Source organism: Sorex fumeus, unplaced genomic scaffold (assembly GCF_029834395.1).
Source record: "Sorex fumeus unplaced genomic scaffold, SorFum_2.1 ptg000063l, whole genome shotgun sequence".
Classification (NCBI taxonomy): domain Eukaryota; kingdom Metazoa; phylum Chordata; class Mammalia; order Eulipotyphla; family Soricidae; genus Sorex; species Sorex fumeus.
In genome coordinates, this window is record NW_026606120.1 from 38,354,963 (window position 1) to 38,377,704 (window position 22,742).

At 41.5% G+C, this 22,742-nt stretch overlaps 1 protein-coding gene across 22 annotated transcripts in view; it reads right to left on the reverse strand.

The window, feature by feature from the left end:
* Positions 1-22,742, reverse strand: part of KALRN (kalirin RhoGEF kinase) — a 792,058-nt gene that overhangs the window by 537,383 nt on the left and 231,933 nt on the right. For all 22 annotated transcript variants that reach the window (XM_056127408.1, XM_056127415.1, XM_056127407.1 and 19 more), the window contains exon 2: positions 5,170-5,244. In XM_056127408.1, the coding sequence (XP_055983383.1) occupies positions 5,170-5,244 (75 nt within the window). The remainder of the gene's footprint in view (positions 1-5,169; positions 5,245-22,742) is intronic.

Consider the following 22,742-nt stretch of genomic DNA (forward strand, 5'->3'; position numbering starts at 1 on the left):
CAATGAGCCAGGAGTATACGGGAATGACAACCCCCCGCCCCCAAAAATAAACCACTAAAAGGGTTATACATAAACAATGAGTAATGTTATTAGAAAGCTGGAATTTCTTTTCTTTTTTCTTTTTAAATGATTCCCTTTTCTTTCCTCTATTTTACAAACATTATGCTCAACGCTTATTCCCTGGCTTAAACACTTTGTCAGGACTGGGTGCAATGGTTCAGAAGAAGGATCAAGTTTCTTAGGGATGTCTGAGTACAAAGCTAACATATAATGCCATGCCCTCACAGCACTGGCAGGTACCCAAAGAACACCTACATCATGATCAGAGATTCCACATCCTGAATCTCAGACATCCTAGGAGTGGTAACCTCAAGGGAACCTAATGCAAACAAGAGGAGGGATTGGCATGGCTGTCCTCAGTACTCGTGAGTTCACAGCTCAGCCCTCTGAAGCAGCACTTCTTCCCAGGAAAGACAGAGCCAGTCATAGCTCCATCTAAGTATGAGTGCACAATGCTTCCCTCTGATTGCAGGCTCCAGATGCCACTCAGACAAACAGGAGGCTTGACAAACAAAATTCACTTAATTCCAGAATATACTTGAGAAGAAAATAAAAATGCCACACACAGAAAAGGATCAAACAAAATAAAGGTGACTGAGGTATTTGGCTCTAATGAGAAACTGTCTCAGAATCAGCATGGCTTCCAGTCCTAGTGCAGGTGTTCAGTTTTCTACACAAATCACAGCCCCACCCCACCCCATCCAGATTCCCATCCCACAGGACCAAGTTCTCATAACACCCCACCTCATCAACCTTGAAAATGGTCCACATTCCTCAACTGCCTTCCAAATGAGGAAAAGGAACTGAAGGATAAAATGGAATGCTTCCCTGTAAGCTGGGAGAGCCTCCCACATTCCCAACCTTCTCCTCCAGCCCTGACCTCACCTAAGGACATGTTTTGCACCCCAGCTGTTCTTTCTCCCTGACCTCCCACAGAGTAAGTCGTGCTGGTCTGATCAGCAAAGAATACTAGGGAATGTGGAGTGTTGTTAGCACTATACTTTCCAAGCCAGAGCCAGCTTGTCCTGGGAGACAGGAGTTTCATACTCTTCCTATTCAGGAGGTTGTAAAGGTTGGGGAGGAGGGATAAGGGGAGAAACCCTGGAGTGTACGGTTTTCCACACACAGGAAGTATAGATGAGGAGTGGGAAAAGTTAGCAGGTATTTTTTGGAAAGATCTCTTTGTTGGATTGTAGGAAGACTAGGAACAAGCACAGAGAAAGAGTATTGGGATGCTGGAGAGAGTATGGACCAAGGATGGAGTAGGTACAGGAGACTGGTGCCAGTTTATCTGAAATACACAGAGAGAACTCAAAGGTAAGAAACAGACAAATCATGGAGAGAAAGGTGCTCAGCCTGCCTGGGAGACACTGCTCTTCTGGTAAAATAGAATATGAGATCACCTGTCAGGGGAGTCTTGAAGCTCTTGGGGAGAGGCCATCCATTGCTGAAGAACTCCCCTGGAGAATGAGTAGAAGGGCTGGGTATGACCTGAGCTTGAGGTGTCAAAGTTTAGAGCACAACATGTGATAGCAAGAGGTTTGGTACATTCTAGGTTCTAATTTGAGTGAAGGCAGAAGAGACCTGATGCATGGAATTAATGGTAAGATCCAGAGAAGGTCTAAAATATTCTGCTGAATTGAGTGTAAAAGAAGAGAAAACACCTTGTTCTTGTCTTCTGCTCTCCGTCCTCTCCTAATAGGTAGGGGAACACCAGAGTGGTCAAAGATAAAAGACTGAAACCCAGAGAGGCATAACAAGGGTCAAAGTGTGGATGTACATTGCAAGAGTAGGAAGGTTCAAGACTACTGACAAGGATTCTAGGCAGACAGGGAGTTGTAGGGTGAAACTGAGACTACGGAATAGACAGAACAGACAGAGATGAAGGAGGAGGAGGCCTGAAAAAGCCCACAGGCACTATGGAATTGGATCCTAGAGAACAGAGTGGGAGGAGGTAGAAGCTGTCAAGTGTTGAAAATGAGATGGTGGCAGGATCTTCAACATCACTATTCCCTTGCTCAACAAATAGTGGATGGAGTCCTACTCATGTAAAGCTTTGGAGCTAGAAACAGGAATGTTCAGGGGATGTTTTGATATTTCATAAAAGGTAAAAAGACCCTCTTCTATTGAAGTAGGACAGAACAGAGTTAAGGAGGAATCAAGGACAAGAACGGGGGAAGTTAAGCCTTCCATGATAGAGGTGGAGAAAGAATGGGCTCACATATTTCCTGGGGAGTCAGGTACAGATACAATGATTTAGGAAGTAGAGAGAAGATGTAGGAGAGACAAGAAAACATATTCCTAGCATATCATAATAAGACTTTGGTCCATAATACAATACTTCTGCAAGATGTTAACAAGCAAACAATTTTTTAAATTATTTTTGTTAGCTTAGTTTTGTTTTTGACCTACACCTGGTAATGCTCAGGGACTCCTCCAATTCATGTTTGGATGTCACTTCCCAGTGGTTTTCGGAGGACTATGCTTGTTTCAGATCTGGAGATATAACCTAGCCCACCTGCAAGCAAAGCACGCACACTTGTGCTACAAGTCATCTCCTTACCTAACGCACAGGGTTTTTTTCTTTTAAGAGAAAGAAGTCGTTCTGTAGTTTAGGAGATGTTCTCATGTGCCTAACAGACATGTATTTTAAGAAATACTGCAAATTTCTAAGAAAAGATTCTAACACACAGCATTTTCCAATTTTATTTAAAAACAGAAACCTCTTTTCTTTTCAGGGATCATTTCACAAGACTGTTGTTATGTGGAACACACTCTAGAGACATAGGTCCTGGATACAAAGACTGTCTGCTACAGTGGCAAAGAATTTCCCCAAGATTAGTGATGTCAATGGAGGCATCATCTGGAGGTGGCCAAAATAAGGGCATGAGGGCACAAGAAGAAGTGAGGGAAGAGTGGGATCATTACCAAGAAGGTGTCTTAAAGGGAGAGTTCAGACAGTGAGTGAGTAAAGCAGAAAGAGGACCCGGGGTGACCCCCAGACTGGACTAGAGCAGGATGGGGCAGGGCTCGAATAAGGGGACCCCTTGAGGCACAATCACAGATTCCCATCTCATATATGCTCACGCCCACATGCAGAGGCTGTTGAGCTGCACTGGACTGTTCCAACTGTCTGTTCCCATGGCAGCATAGCTTTCCTCTATCCCGGACACAGGCAGGGGAGAGTGGGCACAACCAGCAGTTTGCTGCTCTGCTCACCACCCTCCTGTGGTGCCTTTTTTCTCAGAAAGAAATGCAATCGCTCCACTGCGTTATTTAATTCTGGGTTTCTCTATTTCATGTTATTCTTGCATTTTGTCTTTTAAAAGGTTGGCTGTAAAAGGATTTTGAGGGGGGTTGTTTTTTGTTTTAGATGCAACCTGTCATCTCCCAGGTGGTCTCAGTATCCTTTCTAGGCACAGCCAGACAACATTCCCAAAGCCCCAAAGCTCATGGCACCACCTGCAAATAAATAAGACAGCCCAGGTGCTCAATCCACATTGGAGTGGGAGTGAGTGACGTGTACCAGCCCCCAGGGCCTTGCTCTGGGGAGTACCAACTTGCCTCCTTCTTGACAAAATGCCTTACTGGCATGCTTATCTTTATGTGCTCCATCAACTCCCTACAGTTGAAGTGTGTTTTTCTAGTGCTCACAGGACCCTGCCCCAGGTCTCCAACTGAATTCATATTTTTTTGAAAAATCAAGCAAGGGGCCCCATGTCAGGGTATACAGTGTCTGCACTCATATACCCAGAACTAGCATGGAATAGAATGGTGCTCAACACCCAGTGTCTGCCAAAACATATAGCCAAAACTGGCATGGAATAGAATTGTGCTAAAACCAGGAAGACCTCAAGGAGGAGGCAAAGTGGTAACTGATCTTAGGAAGCAGAGAATTTAAAACTAACCCACAGTATGAGGAAGGACCCATGAGAAGAACATGAGTAGGACATACAGGAGATAGGAAGGCCATCAGATGAACTGAGGTGCAAGTCCACAGAAGAGGAGAAAACAAAGATGTGACTGGTCTCCTTTGGAGGCAGACAGGAGAGTCCCATGAGTCCAGCCATGAGAGACTTGGGTTAGAAGCAGTAACACTGTCCAAAGCCTGTTGCTGCATGTAGTGCCCTCAGGCTTTCCTACAAGAGCTTCTCGGGTGCCCACCAAGCACTTAGATACAAGATACGAAGGAGTTGAAAGTATCTCACTTATGCCTCTACCCACTGAATTGCTACCTGTGCTTCTGCGTCTTTACTAACAGGATTTGCTGCCCAACAGTTAAGGACCCGTGTTAGGGAGAGACAAAAATAAAGTCTCCCCTAGCATCTCTGGCAGTAACACATCCCTTCTGGCATCATTTTTCAGGACTGATTTGGACTCCTCGATGCCATAATCATGAGAAAATAAGTTTCTATTGTCAGAATGTGATAACTTATAACAGTAGCAACACACTAATTATGCTAAGCAAATGAACATGACTATATGCCAATAAAACTTTATTTACAAAAATAGATGGGTGGTCCAGAAGCTATAGTTGACTAAGCCCTGAGTTAGACATGAAAAGGCTCAGGTTCACAGTATGGGTGGGAAAGGAAGGGCAGGAGTAAATGGAAGTTACTGTTCAGAAAGTAAATAAATCTCCATAAACACCAAGTTCCTGTTACCAGGAGGGAGGACAGAAGGTGAAGCCAGAAATTTCTGTATCTCACATCCTTAATCCACCAGAAAAGAACCCCGACAAAACCCCTGGCACTCCATGACACAGACAGACTCCCCAGCTGGCACATCTTGCACAGGCTCCGGCGGGGCCTGCATCACCTGGGAGGGAGGAGTGGGCTGAGGCGAAGATCAGGAGGTCTGCAGGGGCTGTGCTTCGGGTACACACTTGTGGTAGCAAATGTGCTCTAGGTTCTACAGCTTAAGGTACACAGCTGTGACCAGCACCCTCCCTTCTTTTTCGCCTGGCTCTGGAGAGAGGTAGCAGCTGCTCCCTCCATCACTCCCACCCTCTGCTTCTTTTGTGCAAACACAACGTGAGAGCCTGCACATATGTGCAGACATACATCACTTCTCCAGGCCCATCACAGAGGAAAGTTCCATAACACTCACCAGACACGAAGGCCACTTTTTCCTTTAAGATGGGAAGGACATCAGAAGCTTTCAAACCATCATTCCGAAAAGATCCTATAGAATAAGAAAAGACAAAAAAAACGGTGAAAAAAGGTCCAAAGACCAAGACCCCAGGACCCATTCTCGGTCTCCAGACCCTGCTTTGGGCCAGTAAATCCTGCCTTGTTCCATTTATACAGCCAGTATGATGGAAGGCGGCAGGTCTCCTAGTCCTGCTTCAGGAGAAAACAGTCTGATAACAACACACCACCTGGGATAGAAGCCCAAACTACAGTCTTTGGCTGTGAATGTGAAGATGGAGGATTTTATAAAACCCACATTTGGGAGACTGGGGATGTGGCGCAAACGGGAGAGTACAGAGCTTGCGTGTGGCATGAGCATGGGTTCAGTTCCTGGTGCCACGTGGCTCTAAGGGTCAGTCCTACACCCCTAACTACAGCCTTGAATGGTCCCCACATAAGAGAAAAAGAAGCAGAAACCACCTTTGCGCCTCAAATGCCCACCTCTATCTGGTACAGACACTGTTGTAAAGGCTTTTATCAAAATGGACCATAGTGTTCTAAATAAGAGCTTTTTGTCTTTCTTCAGTGATCATTTTACAAAAATAAACTGCAAACACCACGAGTTGGAATAGAAAGTGAACACAACATCTTCCAGTCTTCTGCCTCCTACCCTCAGCAATGACAGCCAAGGTAGCCTTGCGGGCACGCCTGGGAAGGAAACATGTCCCCTTCGGCAGGACTCTGCTGCCTCCATCTCACTTCCCATCGGGCCAGCTTTTGTGAGGTCTGGATGAGTTCCTCTGCGGGAACTGGAGCTCTCACAGAGTGAGAAATAATGATGTTCTCGAATGAACAGTAGCCCCAGGAGGCAATGGACAACCCGACCTGGCAGGAACCGTGAGAAGAAAAGATCCAGCTCCCACACACACAATCCCTGAGCAGCCCACTGAGCCCCAACAATGAAGCAGAGCGCCTCCTGGGGACCTCAGAGAGAACAGCCCACACACAGCCCGGGGCTATAACCTGTACTTCTGCGAGGCTCACCACTGTGGACAGGGCATACAGTGCCCAGGAGAAAGGAGCCGTGTGCCAGCACCATGCAACAGCAGCAAAGGGTGCCTCCCTCCAGGGCCTTTCTCTGTTCCACTTACTCCCTGTGGTCTATATATGACAATTGAGAAGGATAAGCATGCCAGGAGGGACAGTTTCACCCACTCAACCATGCTCTAATCCTAAAACACAGACTGTTCCAAGAGACTCCCTGAGAATTCTGACAACAACCAAGAATCAGGATCACTACAGAAGGGAAGCACCAAGAGGAAAGATTTGTTCCCAAAATGCCGGTTTCTCTGGTCAGAGACCATACCCTAATCACAAACTTACAATACTTTCTGAAGCTTTATATTTCTATTTTCACATTTGTCACTACATGAAGAGAGTAAGATTTTTTTTTATTCAGTAGTTGCTTTTGGTTACAAAACTGGCCCCAAATTATTACCTGATGCTAGAGTAACTAGTGGCAAGAGTCACTTTCTGAAGATCATGAGTAATAGAAAAAATTAAAACAACAGCATAGAAATAAATCTCTAATCATAAGCATTATTTTATACTTTCTAGACTTAGTAACATTTTAGGGTTTTTTTTTTTTGCTTTTTTGGGTCACATCTGGCGATGCACAGGGGTTATTCCTGGCTCGGCACTCAGGAATTACCCCTGGCAGTAGCTCAGGGGACCATATGGGATGCTGGGAATCGAACCAGGGTCAGCTGTGTGCAATGCAAACACCCTACCCGCTGTGCTATCACTCCAGCCCCAGTAACATTTCAGTATATATATATATATATATATATATATATATATACATATAGATTTTCTTTCTGACATTATCTTTGAACACAGAAAACTATTAAATGTCACAAGTAAAAAATAATTGATCAACATACTAGAGAACTGAGAGAGAAATATGTAGGTGGATTCTGCTTTCACTGTTGTACAAATGATGTTTGGCTTCCTTGGCAAGAAAGAGTCCTAGGAGACTTCACCAATTAGACAAGGATCATCTTTAACACATAAATACTGTCTGCAAAATAATATTTTGCATCAAAACTATTTTCGTATCTGAAATGTCTTTCTATACATCAGTTTTAAAGTGTTTTTTTGTGATCAGTACCACACTATTCAGTTTTACAGGAAAAAATTATAAAAAGTTAAACTTCGGTCCTGCATTCTTTCATTCTGTTTACAAATACGAAAGCACCAAATGTGACTTAATGAGAACTCACATAGCCCTCTTCTCTCCTAAAGTCCTGTCCTATTTTTTCCCACACCATTCTTCCTCTCCTTCCATATACAAGAATATAAGGGGGCTTCCCAAACCTTAAGAAAGAACTTGGAATTTGATCAAACAATAGCTTGAAGTTCTCTCTTCTAGTTCCACCTTGTTCCTATCTGCAGGAAGAGAAAGAAAGCCCCAAATCTCACGCTTTATACACCACTTCTCATGCTCCACCTCCTCCTTCTCTCCTCCAGACACCAGATTCTGAGAGAACTGGAGTATCTTGGGCCTGCAGCATCCAATCATGGGCTCCAGCAAAATATATTTGGGTTACCTGGTCTATGATTTCCACAGCTTATTCTTTCCAGTCCATAATCTTCCCCTACCCATTTAGATCAGGATACGTTACCTATCAAAGGAAAGCCCAGAGCATCCAGATTCCCTAAATCCTGAACTGGAGGATAATAATTTCCAACAATAAGGTGTTTAATATTACAGAAGGATTTTCTCTAGGGTCTCTTTAAATAAAAGCAGATTTCAAGGTATAAATTAGTTTTTCATTTGCCAGAACTGAGTTACAAATAACTTCGCAACAACATATGTATTATGTAAAGTCAAATATAGTTAACTAATTACCCTGCAATTCTGGAAGTTGGTGATCTTGCACAGAAAACCTCTATCCTCTGGCTGAAAATCCCATGTAGCATCTCCCCAGGGCCCTTGTGAAGCTAGCAGTTTGGATTTCTAATAAAGAAGTTCACTGAGTCTAACTCAAACAGAACCAATAATAATTCATTATTGAAATAATAACTTGTTTTCACTATCAGGTACATGTCTTGGCAGATTCATAGTAATGTTCAATGAATAGCTGATGAAAGAAAACAATGAATGGATGAAATATTTTTAATTGGGTCATGGTGAGATACAGTTACAATGTTGTTCATGTTCATGTTTCGTTCATACAACATTCCATTACCCATGGATGTATACTTCAACAGTGACACTTCCCACCACCAATATCCCCAATTTTCCTCCTGACACCAACCCAAACCCCATCCGCAGCCTGCATCCATGGCAGACAATTTTTTCTTTCTCTCTCTCTTTCCTTCTGGACATTATGACTTAAAATGCAGGAATTGACAGTTTTATCATTATATCCTTTTACCTACTCTCAGCACTCACATTTTGTCCAGAGTAATTACTTCCAACTACCCTTGTCATAGTGGATGAAATATTAACCCTTCTAAATCAACTTATACAAGGTCAGTGTCCTCCTCCATTACAAGTGCTGATCAGAGTAGAAAATCTCCAATTACTGCATGCTCTGATATTCTGAGACTTAACTTTTCCTTCATATTTATTGGCTTCTAAGGTTCTCAGATTATCATGGTAATGAGCTTTGAACACATATTGGGAATAAATTCTCTAATAAGGGGCAGGAGAGTAGCAAGTGTGGAGCTTGCCTTGCATGCGAACAACTTGGGTTCGATCCTGGGTATTCTATATGGTCCCCCAAACCCCGCCAGTAGTAATTCCTAAGCAGAGAGTGAGGAATAAGCCTGAGCTCTGCCCAGTGTGGCCCCCAAACAAGCAAACAAATTCCTAGCAAGACTCAGTGTATTCTGGGAAGATGAAAGAACTCTTATCTGGTCTCCCAACCCACTGTTTCTCAGGTATTATCTTAGGAATTGGAAAGGCACCCCCATTTACACAGAGTCCTGTTAATTAAACTCACAATATAACAGCTCTGGGGAGGCATATGCACCTTGAAGGACACAAATCTGAAATTTAGTTTGCAGCGATATCTGATATAAAGCATATCTGATCAAATTCAAATAGGCAAACTACAGAACAACTCTTCCCTTGAGAATAAAAGCCTTCAGAAATAATAGGCCTCTTGCTAACTCTAAGAAGGCCTAGGAAAAACTCAAAAGTGCCTAAGCTCTTGGGTTTACTATAGGGAACATAAAGAACTGGAGTGCCCCTCATGGACCTGACCCAACCTGAGTGTGGTGTTTTTCTTGAATACAAAGGAAGGTTACTCTGGCATTCAGTGCTAAGCCCACTCCATTCATGTCCTGCTGCTGCCAGAATTACAAACCTGCTGTTCCTGTTAATTAGCATAGTCGAAATGTTCCCCATCTATTAGGGAAGAAAATCACCACTACCACCTCCCCAGGAATTCCAGCATGGACCTTTCCCAAGCCCCTGTTTGGCCTCCATCTTTCGCTAATGTTTAATGCTCCGAATGTTGCTGTCCTCTACTCAACACATTGTTCTAGTCACCATCTTCAATTTTTTAAAAAGTCAACCACCTTCATTCTAGTTCCTAGCTCATGTGTTTGGCCTTATGTGGCAAAAGCAGAAAAGGGCCTATGTCACAGGTAGTATGATTTGGATGACTCTGAGTCCCTCAGGGCAGCTGAGCTCTCCTCCTAATTTCTCAAAGCTCAAGACTCAGCTTTCCTTCTGGCTCAATCCCTGTGAGGTCTATGTGAATCTCCATCAGGGGGTCACTAGATTGGGAGTTCCTTAGGTCAAATCTTAATTTGAGTGCCATTTGAAGAGTTTGCTATTCCTATTCTTAATGCCATTCTTTCATTAATTCTTTACTGAAAATCTATTACATGCTAAATCTAATCTTGGATTCAGTCATTAAGACAAATAAGCGATGGCCCCTGCTCTCAAGGGCCTTCCAGAAATAGACTGGCATACAGCTAGGACAATGACAGGACATTACCTGTCAAGAATGAAAGAGGGTTTTAAAAAGGCATCCTGATGGTAAATCCAAAAGATCTTACTACATAAAGTAGCAATTAGCATCAGTCACTTGAATCTTGTTAGAATTCAGAAACTCAGGTCCTACTTCAAACCTACTCAATCAGAACTTTCATTTGAATACAAAAGCAAATAATTCGGTTGCTGGTTGTGACCGGTGATGACTTTATATTTCACTGTACAAGGATACTGATAAAAGGATCCTCTCAAACTAGTCTAAGCATAAACCTCTCTAAATTGATCTGGTACTGCTCATCATTTCTTTCATGATGTAGTGAAGCTTGGGAAAACTCATCTCTGTCCATAGATTCCAGAGATTCAGCCATTACCCTAGACCTATAACTCAAATTGTGTTCTGAAATAAAAAGTCTTTTAAGGAGAAAGAGAACTTCCCCTCCAGGTCACTGAGACACCTGTCAAAACTGTTCTCAATTTTGGTAGTTTAAACTATTCTTATATATTCAATATCTTAATTTTACAATGAATCTTCCTTGTTACCCCAAATCTCAGAGCCCTATACTCAATGCCATGACACTCTCATAAAACATATTTATACAGCAAGATTCCATTTCTCAGAAGGAAGGGAGAAAAGGAGCTAGTCAGTATATGCCTACTTAGCCCAGGGCACCCTCATCCACAGGTACAGAGCCCTGACAGTAGAAAAAGAGACAATGCTAAAAATCAGAATGAGAATGAAAGAGAGGTGCTCCATCCAGTAGAGATCCATGTCTAATAGGAATCCAGTGATCATATCTGGCAATTTCTCCTTGAAAGGGATGCAAAGTACCCTCCATGAGTTTTCAGATTAATAAAATACTATCCATCTATCCCACAATCTGAGATTGTAACAAAGATCCTTGTCCCCTGTGCCCGGCCTGGCTATCCTTTATGACCTATAACCTGATTATTGGTGCTATCGGTCATCAAGTTACTCAAGCAGAAACATGAGAAGCATCAGAGATAACTCCTGCACTTTTGTCCAAATATCAATCCAGTCCCTTGGCTCTGTTAATTTTACCTCTTAAATCTCTCTGTAATCTATTCCTTCTGGGAATCCCATTGAGTTAAGTTTGTGGTTGTACCTTGCACTCTATCTCTCCTGAAAGGCAAATAATTTTGTGTTTTCACTCTACTCTGCATTAACTGGTACCTGAAGATAAGCTGATATACTACTCATGGCTTTACCCCAACTCCTAGCATGAGCCTTATTACATAAAAGGGACTCAAGAAATACTGAATACAGAGCACAGACAGTAATGAGATAGAGAGTTGGCAGTTGGAAGAGAAGGAATCTAGAATAGTGCTCTGATGGGAAGCTATAAATTCCAAGGCATACAGAAAGGGACAAATAAGCCATAGGCCAGAGACAGAGTGTACTGGATGAACAGGTAAGCATGGATAGAGAGTGATGTAAAGGAGAAGATGGAGTTGTGGGTAGGGTCCATGCTCTCACTCTGAAGTCAATTCTTCAAAGGGTGGGCTCTAGGAAGGAATGCACAAAGGTGTGCCTCTGAAAGCACAGGAGTTGGCATGATGTCACAGCAAGGGACAGAGCCCAGTGGAATCAGGTGGTTGCAGAAGAAGACCATGTGGCTTCAGAGAACAATTAGACCTAGCAGGTGATCCAACCTCCAGGTCACACTCTGTTATTTCTTTAAGGAGGCAGGGAAGGACATGATACACAATCCCAGACAAGGTGGGTGGTAGAATGTGGGGTAGATCCATTGGAACTTTATTTCTTAGTTGCTCTAAATTCCAAGAGACAGAAAGAATATTTGCTTGTGAGGCCTCTGGGAACCTGCCAGGTCAACAGCATGCAAGAGCTTGCCTAAGACCCATGAAACTGCACTATGGAGCTAACTTATATATGGAAGAGATTAGGGATGTGGTCCCTTCTGATCAGAGAGTAGATGATCATGTTTTAGGAGAAGATGTTGTTGGTGCAAGTGGGAGATGAGGGAACCACTAAATGGGTGCAAACATGATCTTTAATCCCTCACTCTCCCTTATTGCCTTCTCCTCTTTCCTATATTAACAAAGAAATGATTTCACTCATTTGTGGGAAAAAAACAGTATGAGACTAATATCCAAGGAGAGTAGAAACAAAAGCCAGGAGGATTGGTCCACAGTTGGAAGCCTGCCTCAAGTGCTGAGTGAGAAGGCATTGGGATAGCGAAGGAACCACTATGACAAAGATAGCTGGAAATGATCACTCTGGATAAGAACTGTGTGCTGAAAGTAGGTAAAGCAACAAATATGATAATCTATGAGTACTTTTTTTTGCAAACCTTAATCTCAAAAAAAAATAGAAATAAAGAAAGAAGAAAAGAACCTGCCAGAGAGGCAGGTTACAGGACTGTGGGTGGTGGTAGGGAAACTGGGGACATTGATGGTAGAAAATATACACTAGTGGAGGGATGGATGTTGTATGTCTGAAACCCAATCATGAACAGTTTTGTAACTGTATATCTCATGGTGATTCAATAAAAATACATAATTTTTTAAAAAAGAATACGTGAGACTAGAATTAGAGAAAATAATTTTAAAAATGGGGAGAAGAGTGATAAAGCGCTGAAAGATGATTGTGCGTGCACACACACGCACACAGCAGATGGAGGTGAATGTCTTGTCTCCTTTTTCTGACACTAATGAGCTATTGAGGAAACTGCCTGTTGGAAAACTCCTCCGGTGACTATAAATATGTTCACTGGAGCTCTTGTTAAAACAACTGCCATTGAGGCAGGAAGTGTGTGCTGAGAGGAAGGAATCAATCTGGCAGAGTACATGCCCTGCAGCTTTGCATCAGCAAGGGAGCACCCAAGCTCTGTGGAGATCCGCCTGCCTTTCCTCAAAGTGTGGACCCACCAACCCACAGTGAGGCATCTCCTGCAGCTTCCTGCCCCTCACCAATGACACCTGAATATCTCCCTCCTGGAGAAAGGAGAGTAGCAGCCACCACGGCAGAACGGTGGGGTAGGTCTCCTTCCTGGCACCTTGCCATGGATCTTCTAACAGAAGGGAAGCTCTGGATATGATTTCAATGCAAAAGAGGAGAGGAAAGACAGAGAGTGTCTCTTCAGGTAACCTGTTTTCCCAAGCAGAGTGAGGCAGTATCCAGGGGCTGAGATGATGCTAGATTGGGTAGTATTTACTGGGAGAAGCTACGTCCACCTTCTACGTCCACCTGACACAGACACGCAGTCATTCCACAATGAGCATTTTCTCCCAATGAGCATTTTCTCCTCTGCACTCCAGTGGTTGTGTGCCTCCCCAGGTTGCCTTCCCTAACTCTCCCAATGCAGGCTGGGGTAGTTTTTCCTCTATCTGTCTCACAGCAGGCTCATGCTCTGGTCCTATCACTGCAGCTGTAGCTGACTCTCTAGACTCCAAGCTCCTGAGAACAGGGATTAGCTGTGCATGGCTATGTCTGACACAGCAACCCAGGGACTTATACGCCCATAGGAACAAGCCTCCTTCCACAGGAACATGTGCTTAAGAACTGCAATAATTCTTCCTCCTTTTCTGTGCCTATTTTTACCCCCATCTCTATCCTTTCTCTCTCATGCTTGCATATGAACTCTAATTTTGGCCAATTTCAATATCAACTTCCTACAGTCAATATTAGATTTAAAGCCCTGGTTAATTGGCTACCTTTGAAGAGCAGAAAATTGTAATACTTGTCATTGCTAAATTAGTTCCATTAAAGATCACCAATAATGAGCACTTTAAACATGCGGGTAACACCTCTCTAAGCCCTGCTAATGAGAAAACTGTTTCTGTTTATTCTTCACAACATTTAATATTAGCTCAAGTTAAAACCTCAGCTGCAATATACACTAGCTCACACACTCATTCACCCTCCCTCCCTCTCTTCCCAATAAAGTTCACATCACTCATTCAGTGTTTTCTATACACGCACACACACACACACACACACACACACACTCGCACACACACAATAGTCAGTTTATAAGTAACTATGCCTGCCCACTACTTTTCTAAAAAAACAAATTCTTTTCTTTAACAGCAGGCTAGTGTTCTGGCCTCAGGTATGACAGTGATGATGGCAGAGATCTTGTTCCTTATGTGAGCATTACTCTTGGTTGGTCCTCAAAGTAACATAAAGCATCACAAGTGATGAATTAGAGATGAACAGGAGTCGGTCGTTGGATCACAGAGTGTCTGCTATTCCAACAGAGACACAGTTATGAAGGTATTCAAAGGAAGACGATATGTGCTACGCAAGTTCAGACACAGAGAAAGCATAGCAGGTAAGGTTGAACTTTGCAAAAGGCAGAACTGGGTTTGATCCAAGCACCACATATGAAGTCCCAAACCCCACCAGGACTGAGCCCTGAAAACTGCTAGGTGTGGCCCCAAATCAAAAATTGAAAAAAAAATTTAAAAAGAAAAAGAAACAGCTTATTTCCTGGAACTCTTCCCCTTGGTGTCCCTCCCTCTCCCATATGCATATCAACAGCATTTTCATTTGACTGAGGCATAGTGACTTTAAAGATAAAATTGCTGTTTTGAAAAGCCAGCTTCATTTTGTCATTACAAAAGACTCTCTGACAGGCATCCAAACTGGAAATGACCAGCACTTCCCCAAGGCATCCTTTCCCCTGGACCCTCCCTACCCCCCAACACCAGACCTGTCCCCCAAACCCCCTATTCCCAGGGGCTTAAAATTCAGATGTAGGTTACAGTAAGGCAGCAAGAACGGACAGTAGAACTTAACAGCAGAAAACATTCATGGGTAGTTCCTGAAACAGCACCCTCACCCACCTCCATGCTTTGTTTTGTTTTAACTTGGGTACACCCAGAAGTGCTCGGAGTCTACTCCCAGCTGTGTGCTGGAGGGTTGCTCCAAGCAATGCTTTGGAGAAAATGGGATCAATCCCAAGACTACTGCATGTAAAAACATGTGCTCTGGTTACCTGTGTTACTTTCATAGCTTTCTCTACGGTTTCAGATTCCACAAGTGTGCCAAGACGCCCTAAGAACACTACTATGACAACCAGCAGAAGCAAGGTTACAGGGACAGAGCAGGCGAGTGAACATAGATCTACCACAGGCATAAATACGTTCAAGCAAAATAATAACTTAGTTTGCAGGAACTGCAATTGCAACTAGACAACTAAGAAGGGTCACGCCCAAAACTGGGAGAAAGTTTAGTTAACAGATTCGAGGGAACTTCAGTACGCCTTTCCACTTCCAAGGACACTGTGCTACTGTCCTTGGTGCTGAATTAGCATGCGGCTGCTTTCCTGGCTGCCTTAGGATCAGTGAACCAAAGGAGATAAAGGTAGGTTAGAGATATTAAGACATATTTCAGTTTAGGTAGAAGAATCGGACACATCAATATGTAAACACAATGACAAAGGCACTTACAAGAGACTCAAATGTTCTGAGGGAAAAATATAACTAGATTTATTTATTTATTGCTTTTTGGGTCACACCTGGCGATGCACAGGAGTTACTCCTGGTTCATGCACTTAGGAATTACTCCTGGCGGTGCTTGGGGGACCATATGGGATGCTGGGAATCGAACCTAGGTCGGCTACATGCAAGGCAAACACCCTACCCGCTGTGCTATTGCTCCAGCCCTAGATTTATTTTTTAAAAATTAAGAAAGGTTAATTAGAGAAGTAACAACAAAGTCTCCAATGGAGACGTTACTGGGCCCACTCGAGCAAATCGACGATCAACGGGAGGGCCTTTACCTTTACCTTAATTAGAGAAGATGAGGGTTATGGCACAATTAGCAATGTCAAGGGCAAGACAGGATAATGGTATGTACTGAGGTCTCTCTTCTGAGTTTATGCATAAAACACAACTATCAATTACATTGCAGATCATGGTTCTTTTATTAAGTTTAAAAAATTTAAAGGGTAAGATTCTACAACCTGTCTTGAGTTCTAACCACTATATCCATCATCCAATAACTATTACACTCTCTAACACTTTTGGCTGAGTTGTTACCTAACACGAGACTGGACTGGCCAGCAGAAAAATCAATCAGAGAAATGATTTAGATTCCTTAGCTCAGATAAAAGAAAACTGAGAGAGACAACAGGAGAAGAATGCTCTGTAGGGATCCTAGGCGCTAAGAAATAAGTTTAATCGGAGGTGGTTCCCTAGCATTATAGAGTTACAATGGGCTACAAAAACTGAGATTAAGCACAACATGGGTCTCAGAGACTTTGCCGAGGCTTTGCCTTTCCTGAAGGCATTCCAAATTAAAGATTTCTCTAGTCCCATACAAACAAAGGAATTACAGACTGACCCTTCCTGGATCCACAAGGGGGCAAGGTCAGAATGGAAGCAAGTATAAAAGGCCTTTCCAAGATACCAGGAGGCTGGCTCATGGGTGGATAAGAAGGGATTCTCAAGTATTCTTAGTGGGATAGCTCCAGCCAGACACCTGGGTGACATTTGTTCAACAGACCACCTTCTGGAGGAGACAGCTGTCTCTCTCGGAGCAGGCAGCTTGCAGACCTGAGTAAAACACAGCCCTGAATAAAGCATCTATTAACCTCACCTTGTGCTCTAAGATAAAATTACTCAACCTCTCTGGTTCTGTTTCCTCTTGGGAGAAGGGAATATTGACTCAGGCTTTGGGGATGAGTAAAGAAAAAAAACATACCAATCACTCCTTCTTCCCTGTTCGTCTCAGTAGCCTGAGCCTGGGGCTTGGCAAATAGCAGGTGCTTAATAAAGAGAGTCAACTAGGTGAACAAATAAGCACATGCAGCAAATTCAATCCGCAGCTAAAGGTGGCCTCCACACCTCCACACCTCCATACCTTCCCACTACACACCTGTAAGTCACATTACTCATACTATCTGTGAAGTTTCTCTAAGTATTTATTTTTTTTCTCTCCTCTACCCAATCTGGGTAGTTTGACAGTGCTCCATCTACTCTAGACAGTGTCCTCAGCTGTAAAGGAAAGCCTCCCATTCCCAAAGAGAGATGCTGCTCAAAGCATGGAGCACCACCCCTTTCTCCTATGTCTGAAGGTCTAGGCCATGATCAATCTCCCCCCACTCATTTCAAGGGACCCCTGTCTGGAGCTGGCTAGCTGCATTCCTTCTTGCCTGGCTCCTTTTCTGTACTGTCCTAAGAGTACTCCTTTTTTCCAGACAGAAGTGCACAGGTCTGGAGGCATTTCTGAAAGCAACCCTTAGTGAAAAAGCAACCATTTCAGATGGTGTACTCCCAATATCTACTCGTAGACAAAACTTTCAGAGTCCTCAGAAGATCACAGCTGTTGGCAGAAGAAGAACAGGAATCTTGAGGAGAGATGGTGCCCTGCTGAGTCTTAGTTCACTCTGAATGGGGAGTTCACAAAGCAGGGAAAAGTGCTTAAAGGCACACTAAGCTCCAAGCTCCGGTGTGGAGTCACAGGGGAGTGTGAATAAAAACAAGTTGAACTCTTTTTTCTTTTTTGTATTTCTGAAGATCAAATCCAAGATCTCATACATGCAAGCAAGCACCCTTTTACAGAATCAAGTCTCTAACCCTTCAATTGTCTTCTTAAATCTATAAACTACATAGAATAAATGTCCCCAAAGTACTAAAATTCGCTGCTCCATACTCTCTGAACCTACTTCTCATAATTCTCAGATACTTGGTATTTCTCCCATGTTCGAAGCATTAACACCTTCAGGACACTGGGATACCTGGTCCTCTTTTTCCCTTTTTCCAGTTCTTTGAAAAATTCCAGGGAACCATGAGGTTGTACAATGTACAATGTACACATGTACACATGTACCCAGAATGCATTTATATATGAGAACCTAGAATCATGCTAAGTTAGGGAGCAAAAAGTTTATTATAGCATTGCACTATTAAAAAATCTCAAGCCCCTTAGGTGTTAAAAGTATAAAATAATCTATATTCACTCAAAATAGTTATAAAATATATCATATATATCATAGAAGATGATGTCATGTTATTAAATGAGGGAAATTTATAAAATACCATGTATACAACCTTATTGTAATAGTATATATACTTATGTGTGTGTGTGTTTGTGTGTGTGTGAGAGGGGGGTGGAGAGAGAGAACCCCATACAACATACCTACATTTGGACAACAAGAAACATTAGCAACACCAGCTATAATTCTATTTTCCAAGGGTAATGCCTCTGTCCAAATTTCTTATTTAAGTTTAAAATAATTAGAAAGAAACAAATTTTCTCCTATAGACAAATTTCATATATAGTATCTTTGTAAAATAATCATGCACTTAAAAATTTAATTATTAGCTAGTTGTTATTCTACCATCTGTAAATAGCATTTAAAAAGAAAATCATTTAAAGTTTAATGTATGCAGCTGTTCACTCTGTAATGTGATTCTGAGGCAAATAAAAAATGACTACCATTCATCATAGACAAAGTCGCCTTATGACTAAAAGAAATGAAATCCATATATGCTGTAAAAAGAAAATTAATATTTTATAAGTGTCATTTAAATACTTGCCATATAAGCAAGTGGGGATGGTCTTAAAAATATGACACTCAAGAAAATCCAGTTGACAAAGGTCCAACACCCACTGGATACCAATACCTCATACCACCCATAGGTCAGACTTTGTGCAACCCAGCCTTTGGCTCTGCTCAGCTGGCCCATCGGGTCTGCCTCCCTGAGCTCCAGTATAGCCACAGAGAGTTCAGGACAAAGGCCCAGTGCATGCAGAAAGTCAACACCTGGAACTGCCTACAGAACCCCAGGGTCACTAAAGAGGTAGCACACACTACTCCCCACCCCCACACCTCAAGCATATTCCAAAGGGGACTAGTCAAGCTCTTAAACTGGACTCTGGAGCAAACTGCCTGCCTTCAATCACTCCATGCCACCAGTATCTTGATAGTGTCCCTAATCAGCTATTTCCACAGAAATGAACAAAGGCAACCATGTGAGTAAGAAATCATAGAACTATAAACTATAGCTGAAAAGGTGACAGGGCCATTATCACTAAAAAGTGTACATGGAATATTCACACAAAACTCTAAACAACTAGTCAGTGACAACTAAAAGGTTATGATAGCACCTGATTCCCCCAGAACGCTCCCTGGTGGGCAGCATAAGCGGTGAATGAGAAAGAGAGGTGAATAACCCTAAACGGCAACAGACACAATGAGAAAGCGGTGGAAACCTCACCATGCTCAGTAATGAAGATGGTAACTCAGACACTCAACCACTGCCAGCCATCTCTATAACCTGTCAGATAAGGATGTTAGAGAGAACATGTTGAGGAAGTGTAGTGTGCACAAAGAAACAATGGTGCAAGTTCAAGAAATCAAGGGGTCAGGAATGAGAAAACCACAATTAGAAGTGCCATAAATAAAGAATTTGGTCGGTGAACTAAAACTCTCCATTGAAAACAGTGGCAATAGAGTAACAGTAGCTGAGGACAAAATCAGTAAGCTCCAAGATGAGATGCATGAAACCTCCAGAAAACAAAAGAACATAGAAAAAGACCTCAAAATGAACAAAAAGCACACAAGCGAACTATAGGATGAATTCAATAGGAACAATAGAAGAATCATAATATCTGAGGAACAAAGAAGGCAATTCAGATAAAGGGGTTTTAGTCAAAAATCATAACCAAGAAATTCTCAGAGATAACGAATGTATGAAACCAGATTCAGTTGGCTTGCATTGTAACGCAAGCATTCAAGAGATCAAATAAAAATACTCCAGACACATCATAATCAGAATGACGACAGCCAAAAATATAAATAGAATACAGAAAACAGCAAGATCAAAGAACAAAATTACATACAAAAGAGCTTCCTTAAGATTCACAGCAGATTTATCAAGTGAGACCCTGTAAGCCAGAAGAAAATGGTGGGACAACGTTTAAAAAAAACTCAATGAAACTAAGAATACTCTAACTAGCTAAACTATGATACACAGCTTCATGGATAAGCAATAGCTAAGGAACTCATAGGCTTGAATCCAACCTTACAAAAAGCATTGAAAAAGCTTCTTTAAGACAAATTTCTCAAACACTAACTTCTACAGAAAGATGGCAAATAACTTAATGTCAATAGTATCATTCAATGTCGATGGCGAGATACAGACTAGAAGAATGAATCATAAAACTGAACTCAACTTTCTGTTATCTACAAAAGAAACATCTCAACAGTGAAAATAAACACAGGCTTAAAGTCAAAGGATAAAAAACAATATTTCAAGCAAGCAATTCCCTTATATAGACTGGTGGTCATACATATGTCAGACAACACAGACTTCAGGTTAAATAAAGTTATAAGGGAAAGAGATGAGCATTTCTTAATGATACATAAGAATTTTGGGGGTCACACCCCAGCGATTCTCAGGGGTAACTCCTGGCTATGCACTCCTACCTGTTGTCCTATATCTGCGGCCCCACATAAGCATTTTTAAATGATCAAGATACACACACACACAATAAACATTCTTTTCCAGTGTACATGGACATTCTCCAACACAGACCACATGCTTTGTAAAAAAACATTACCTCCATAAAATCAAGAGGGTAGAAATTACATCAACTATCCTCTCAAATCATGATGTACTTAAAAGGAAAGTGATTTTAATCACAAACAGAAACAGAGAATAAACTTGGAAATTAAAGAACTCAATTAATGAACATCCAGTGGGTCATAAAGGAAATTAAGGAGGAGACCAAAAGATTCCTGCAAACAAATGAGAATGAAGACATGAGCTACCAAAATACATGAGACAGAGCAAAAGTGGGGTTAACAGAAAAATTCATAGCAATGCAAGCATTCAGTAGGAAGAAAAAGTCCACATAAAAAACCTAACTACATATTAAGCAGTTAGAAAAAAAGACCAGTAAAAGGAACTCAAAGCAAGCAGAGGGAAAGAAATGATAAAAGTTAAAGTAGAGATTAATGAAATGGAAATTTAAAAAACAATCCAAAAGGTCAACAAAACCAAGAGATGGTTCTTTGAAAAATAAACAAATCTGACAAACCATTAGCAATACCCTCTGTAAAGAACCTCTGTAAACCAAGTCAGAGATGAAAGGGAAGATGTTACAAAAGATACCACAGAAACTTAAAGGACCATCAGTAATTACTTTGAAAATCTCTATGCCACAAAACTGTAGGACATAGAATAAGCACATTTTTGAACTCCTACAACCTCCTAAGGTTTAATCAAGGAGAAATAAAGCACCTGAATAGACCAATACTATTGAGGATATCTAAAGGGTAATAAAAAAAAAACATCCAAAAACAAAAACCCAGGCCCAGATGGATTGAAGTCAAAGGATAAAAGTGAGCTTTTCAAATCTTCAAAGAAGTCCTATTGTCAATCTTTTTTAAGCTCTTTCAGAAAGCTGAAGAAACAGGTATATTCCCAGTTTCTATGAGACAAGCATAAACCTAATACCAAAAACAGAGACATCACAAAAAACAAAAACTGTAAAGTTATATCCCTAATGAATATAGATACAAAGATCCACAATAGAAGATTAGCTAACAGAATCCAACAATATATAAAAAGGATAATTCACCATGATCAAGTAGGTTTCATTCTGGGGATGCAAGGAAGATTTAATATACACAAGCCAATTAATGTAATACACCACATCAATACAAGAAAAATCAGATTATCATATCAATAGACTCAGAGATAAAATTTTACAAGATCAAACATCCATTCATGATAAATACTCTCAACAAAATGGAAGTTAAAGAAGCTTTTCTCAACATAGTTAAAGCCATTTACTACCATCCACAGCAAACACTGAGTTCAATGATGAAACACCAAAAGCCTTCCCTCTAAAATGAGGCACAAGATTGCCAATACTCATAACTACTAATTCAATATAGTACTAGAAGTCCTTGCCACAGCAATTAGACAAGAGTAACTATAGGCATCCAGATTGGGGGAAGAAAAAGTTTAAAACTTTCATTACTAGCAGATTACACGCTATTATAAAATACTTTAAAAACCCTAAAGACTCCACAAGGAAGTTCCTAGAAATGGTATACTTACACAGTAAAGTAGATGGCTACACAATCAATAAACAGAAATCCACGTTTTTATATGCAAATTCTGAAATAGAGGAGAAGTTAAAAATTCATTGTTATTCACAACTGTGCCTCAGATAATTAAGTATCTGGGAATCAGTTTTTAAAAAGAGATAAAAGATTATACAGAGAAAACTATAAACCACTCCTAAAAGAAATTGTAAAAGGATACAAGGAAACAGAAACACATTCCCTGAATGGGAAAGATAAGCATTGCTGAAATGACAATCTTTCCCAAAGCATTATATATATTCAGTGCAGTCACTATAAAAATACTCATGACATTTTTAAAAGACGTAGATCAAACACTCCTTCACTGCTGGTGGAATGTCAACTGGTACAGTCTTTTGAAAGACAATATGAACACTCCACAAAAACAAGAAATTGTGCTTCCTTATGACCCAATAATTCCACTCATGGTAACAGAAGTAATTCCACTCCTGG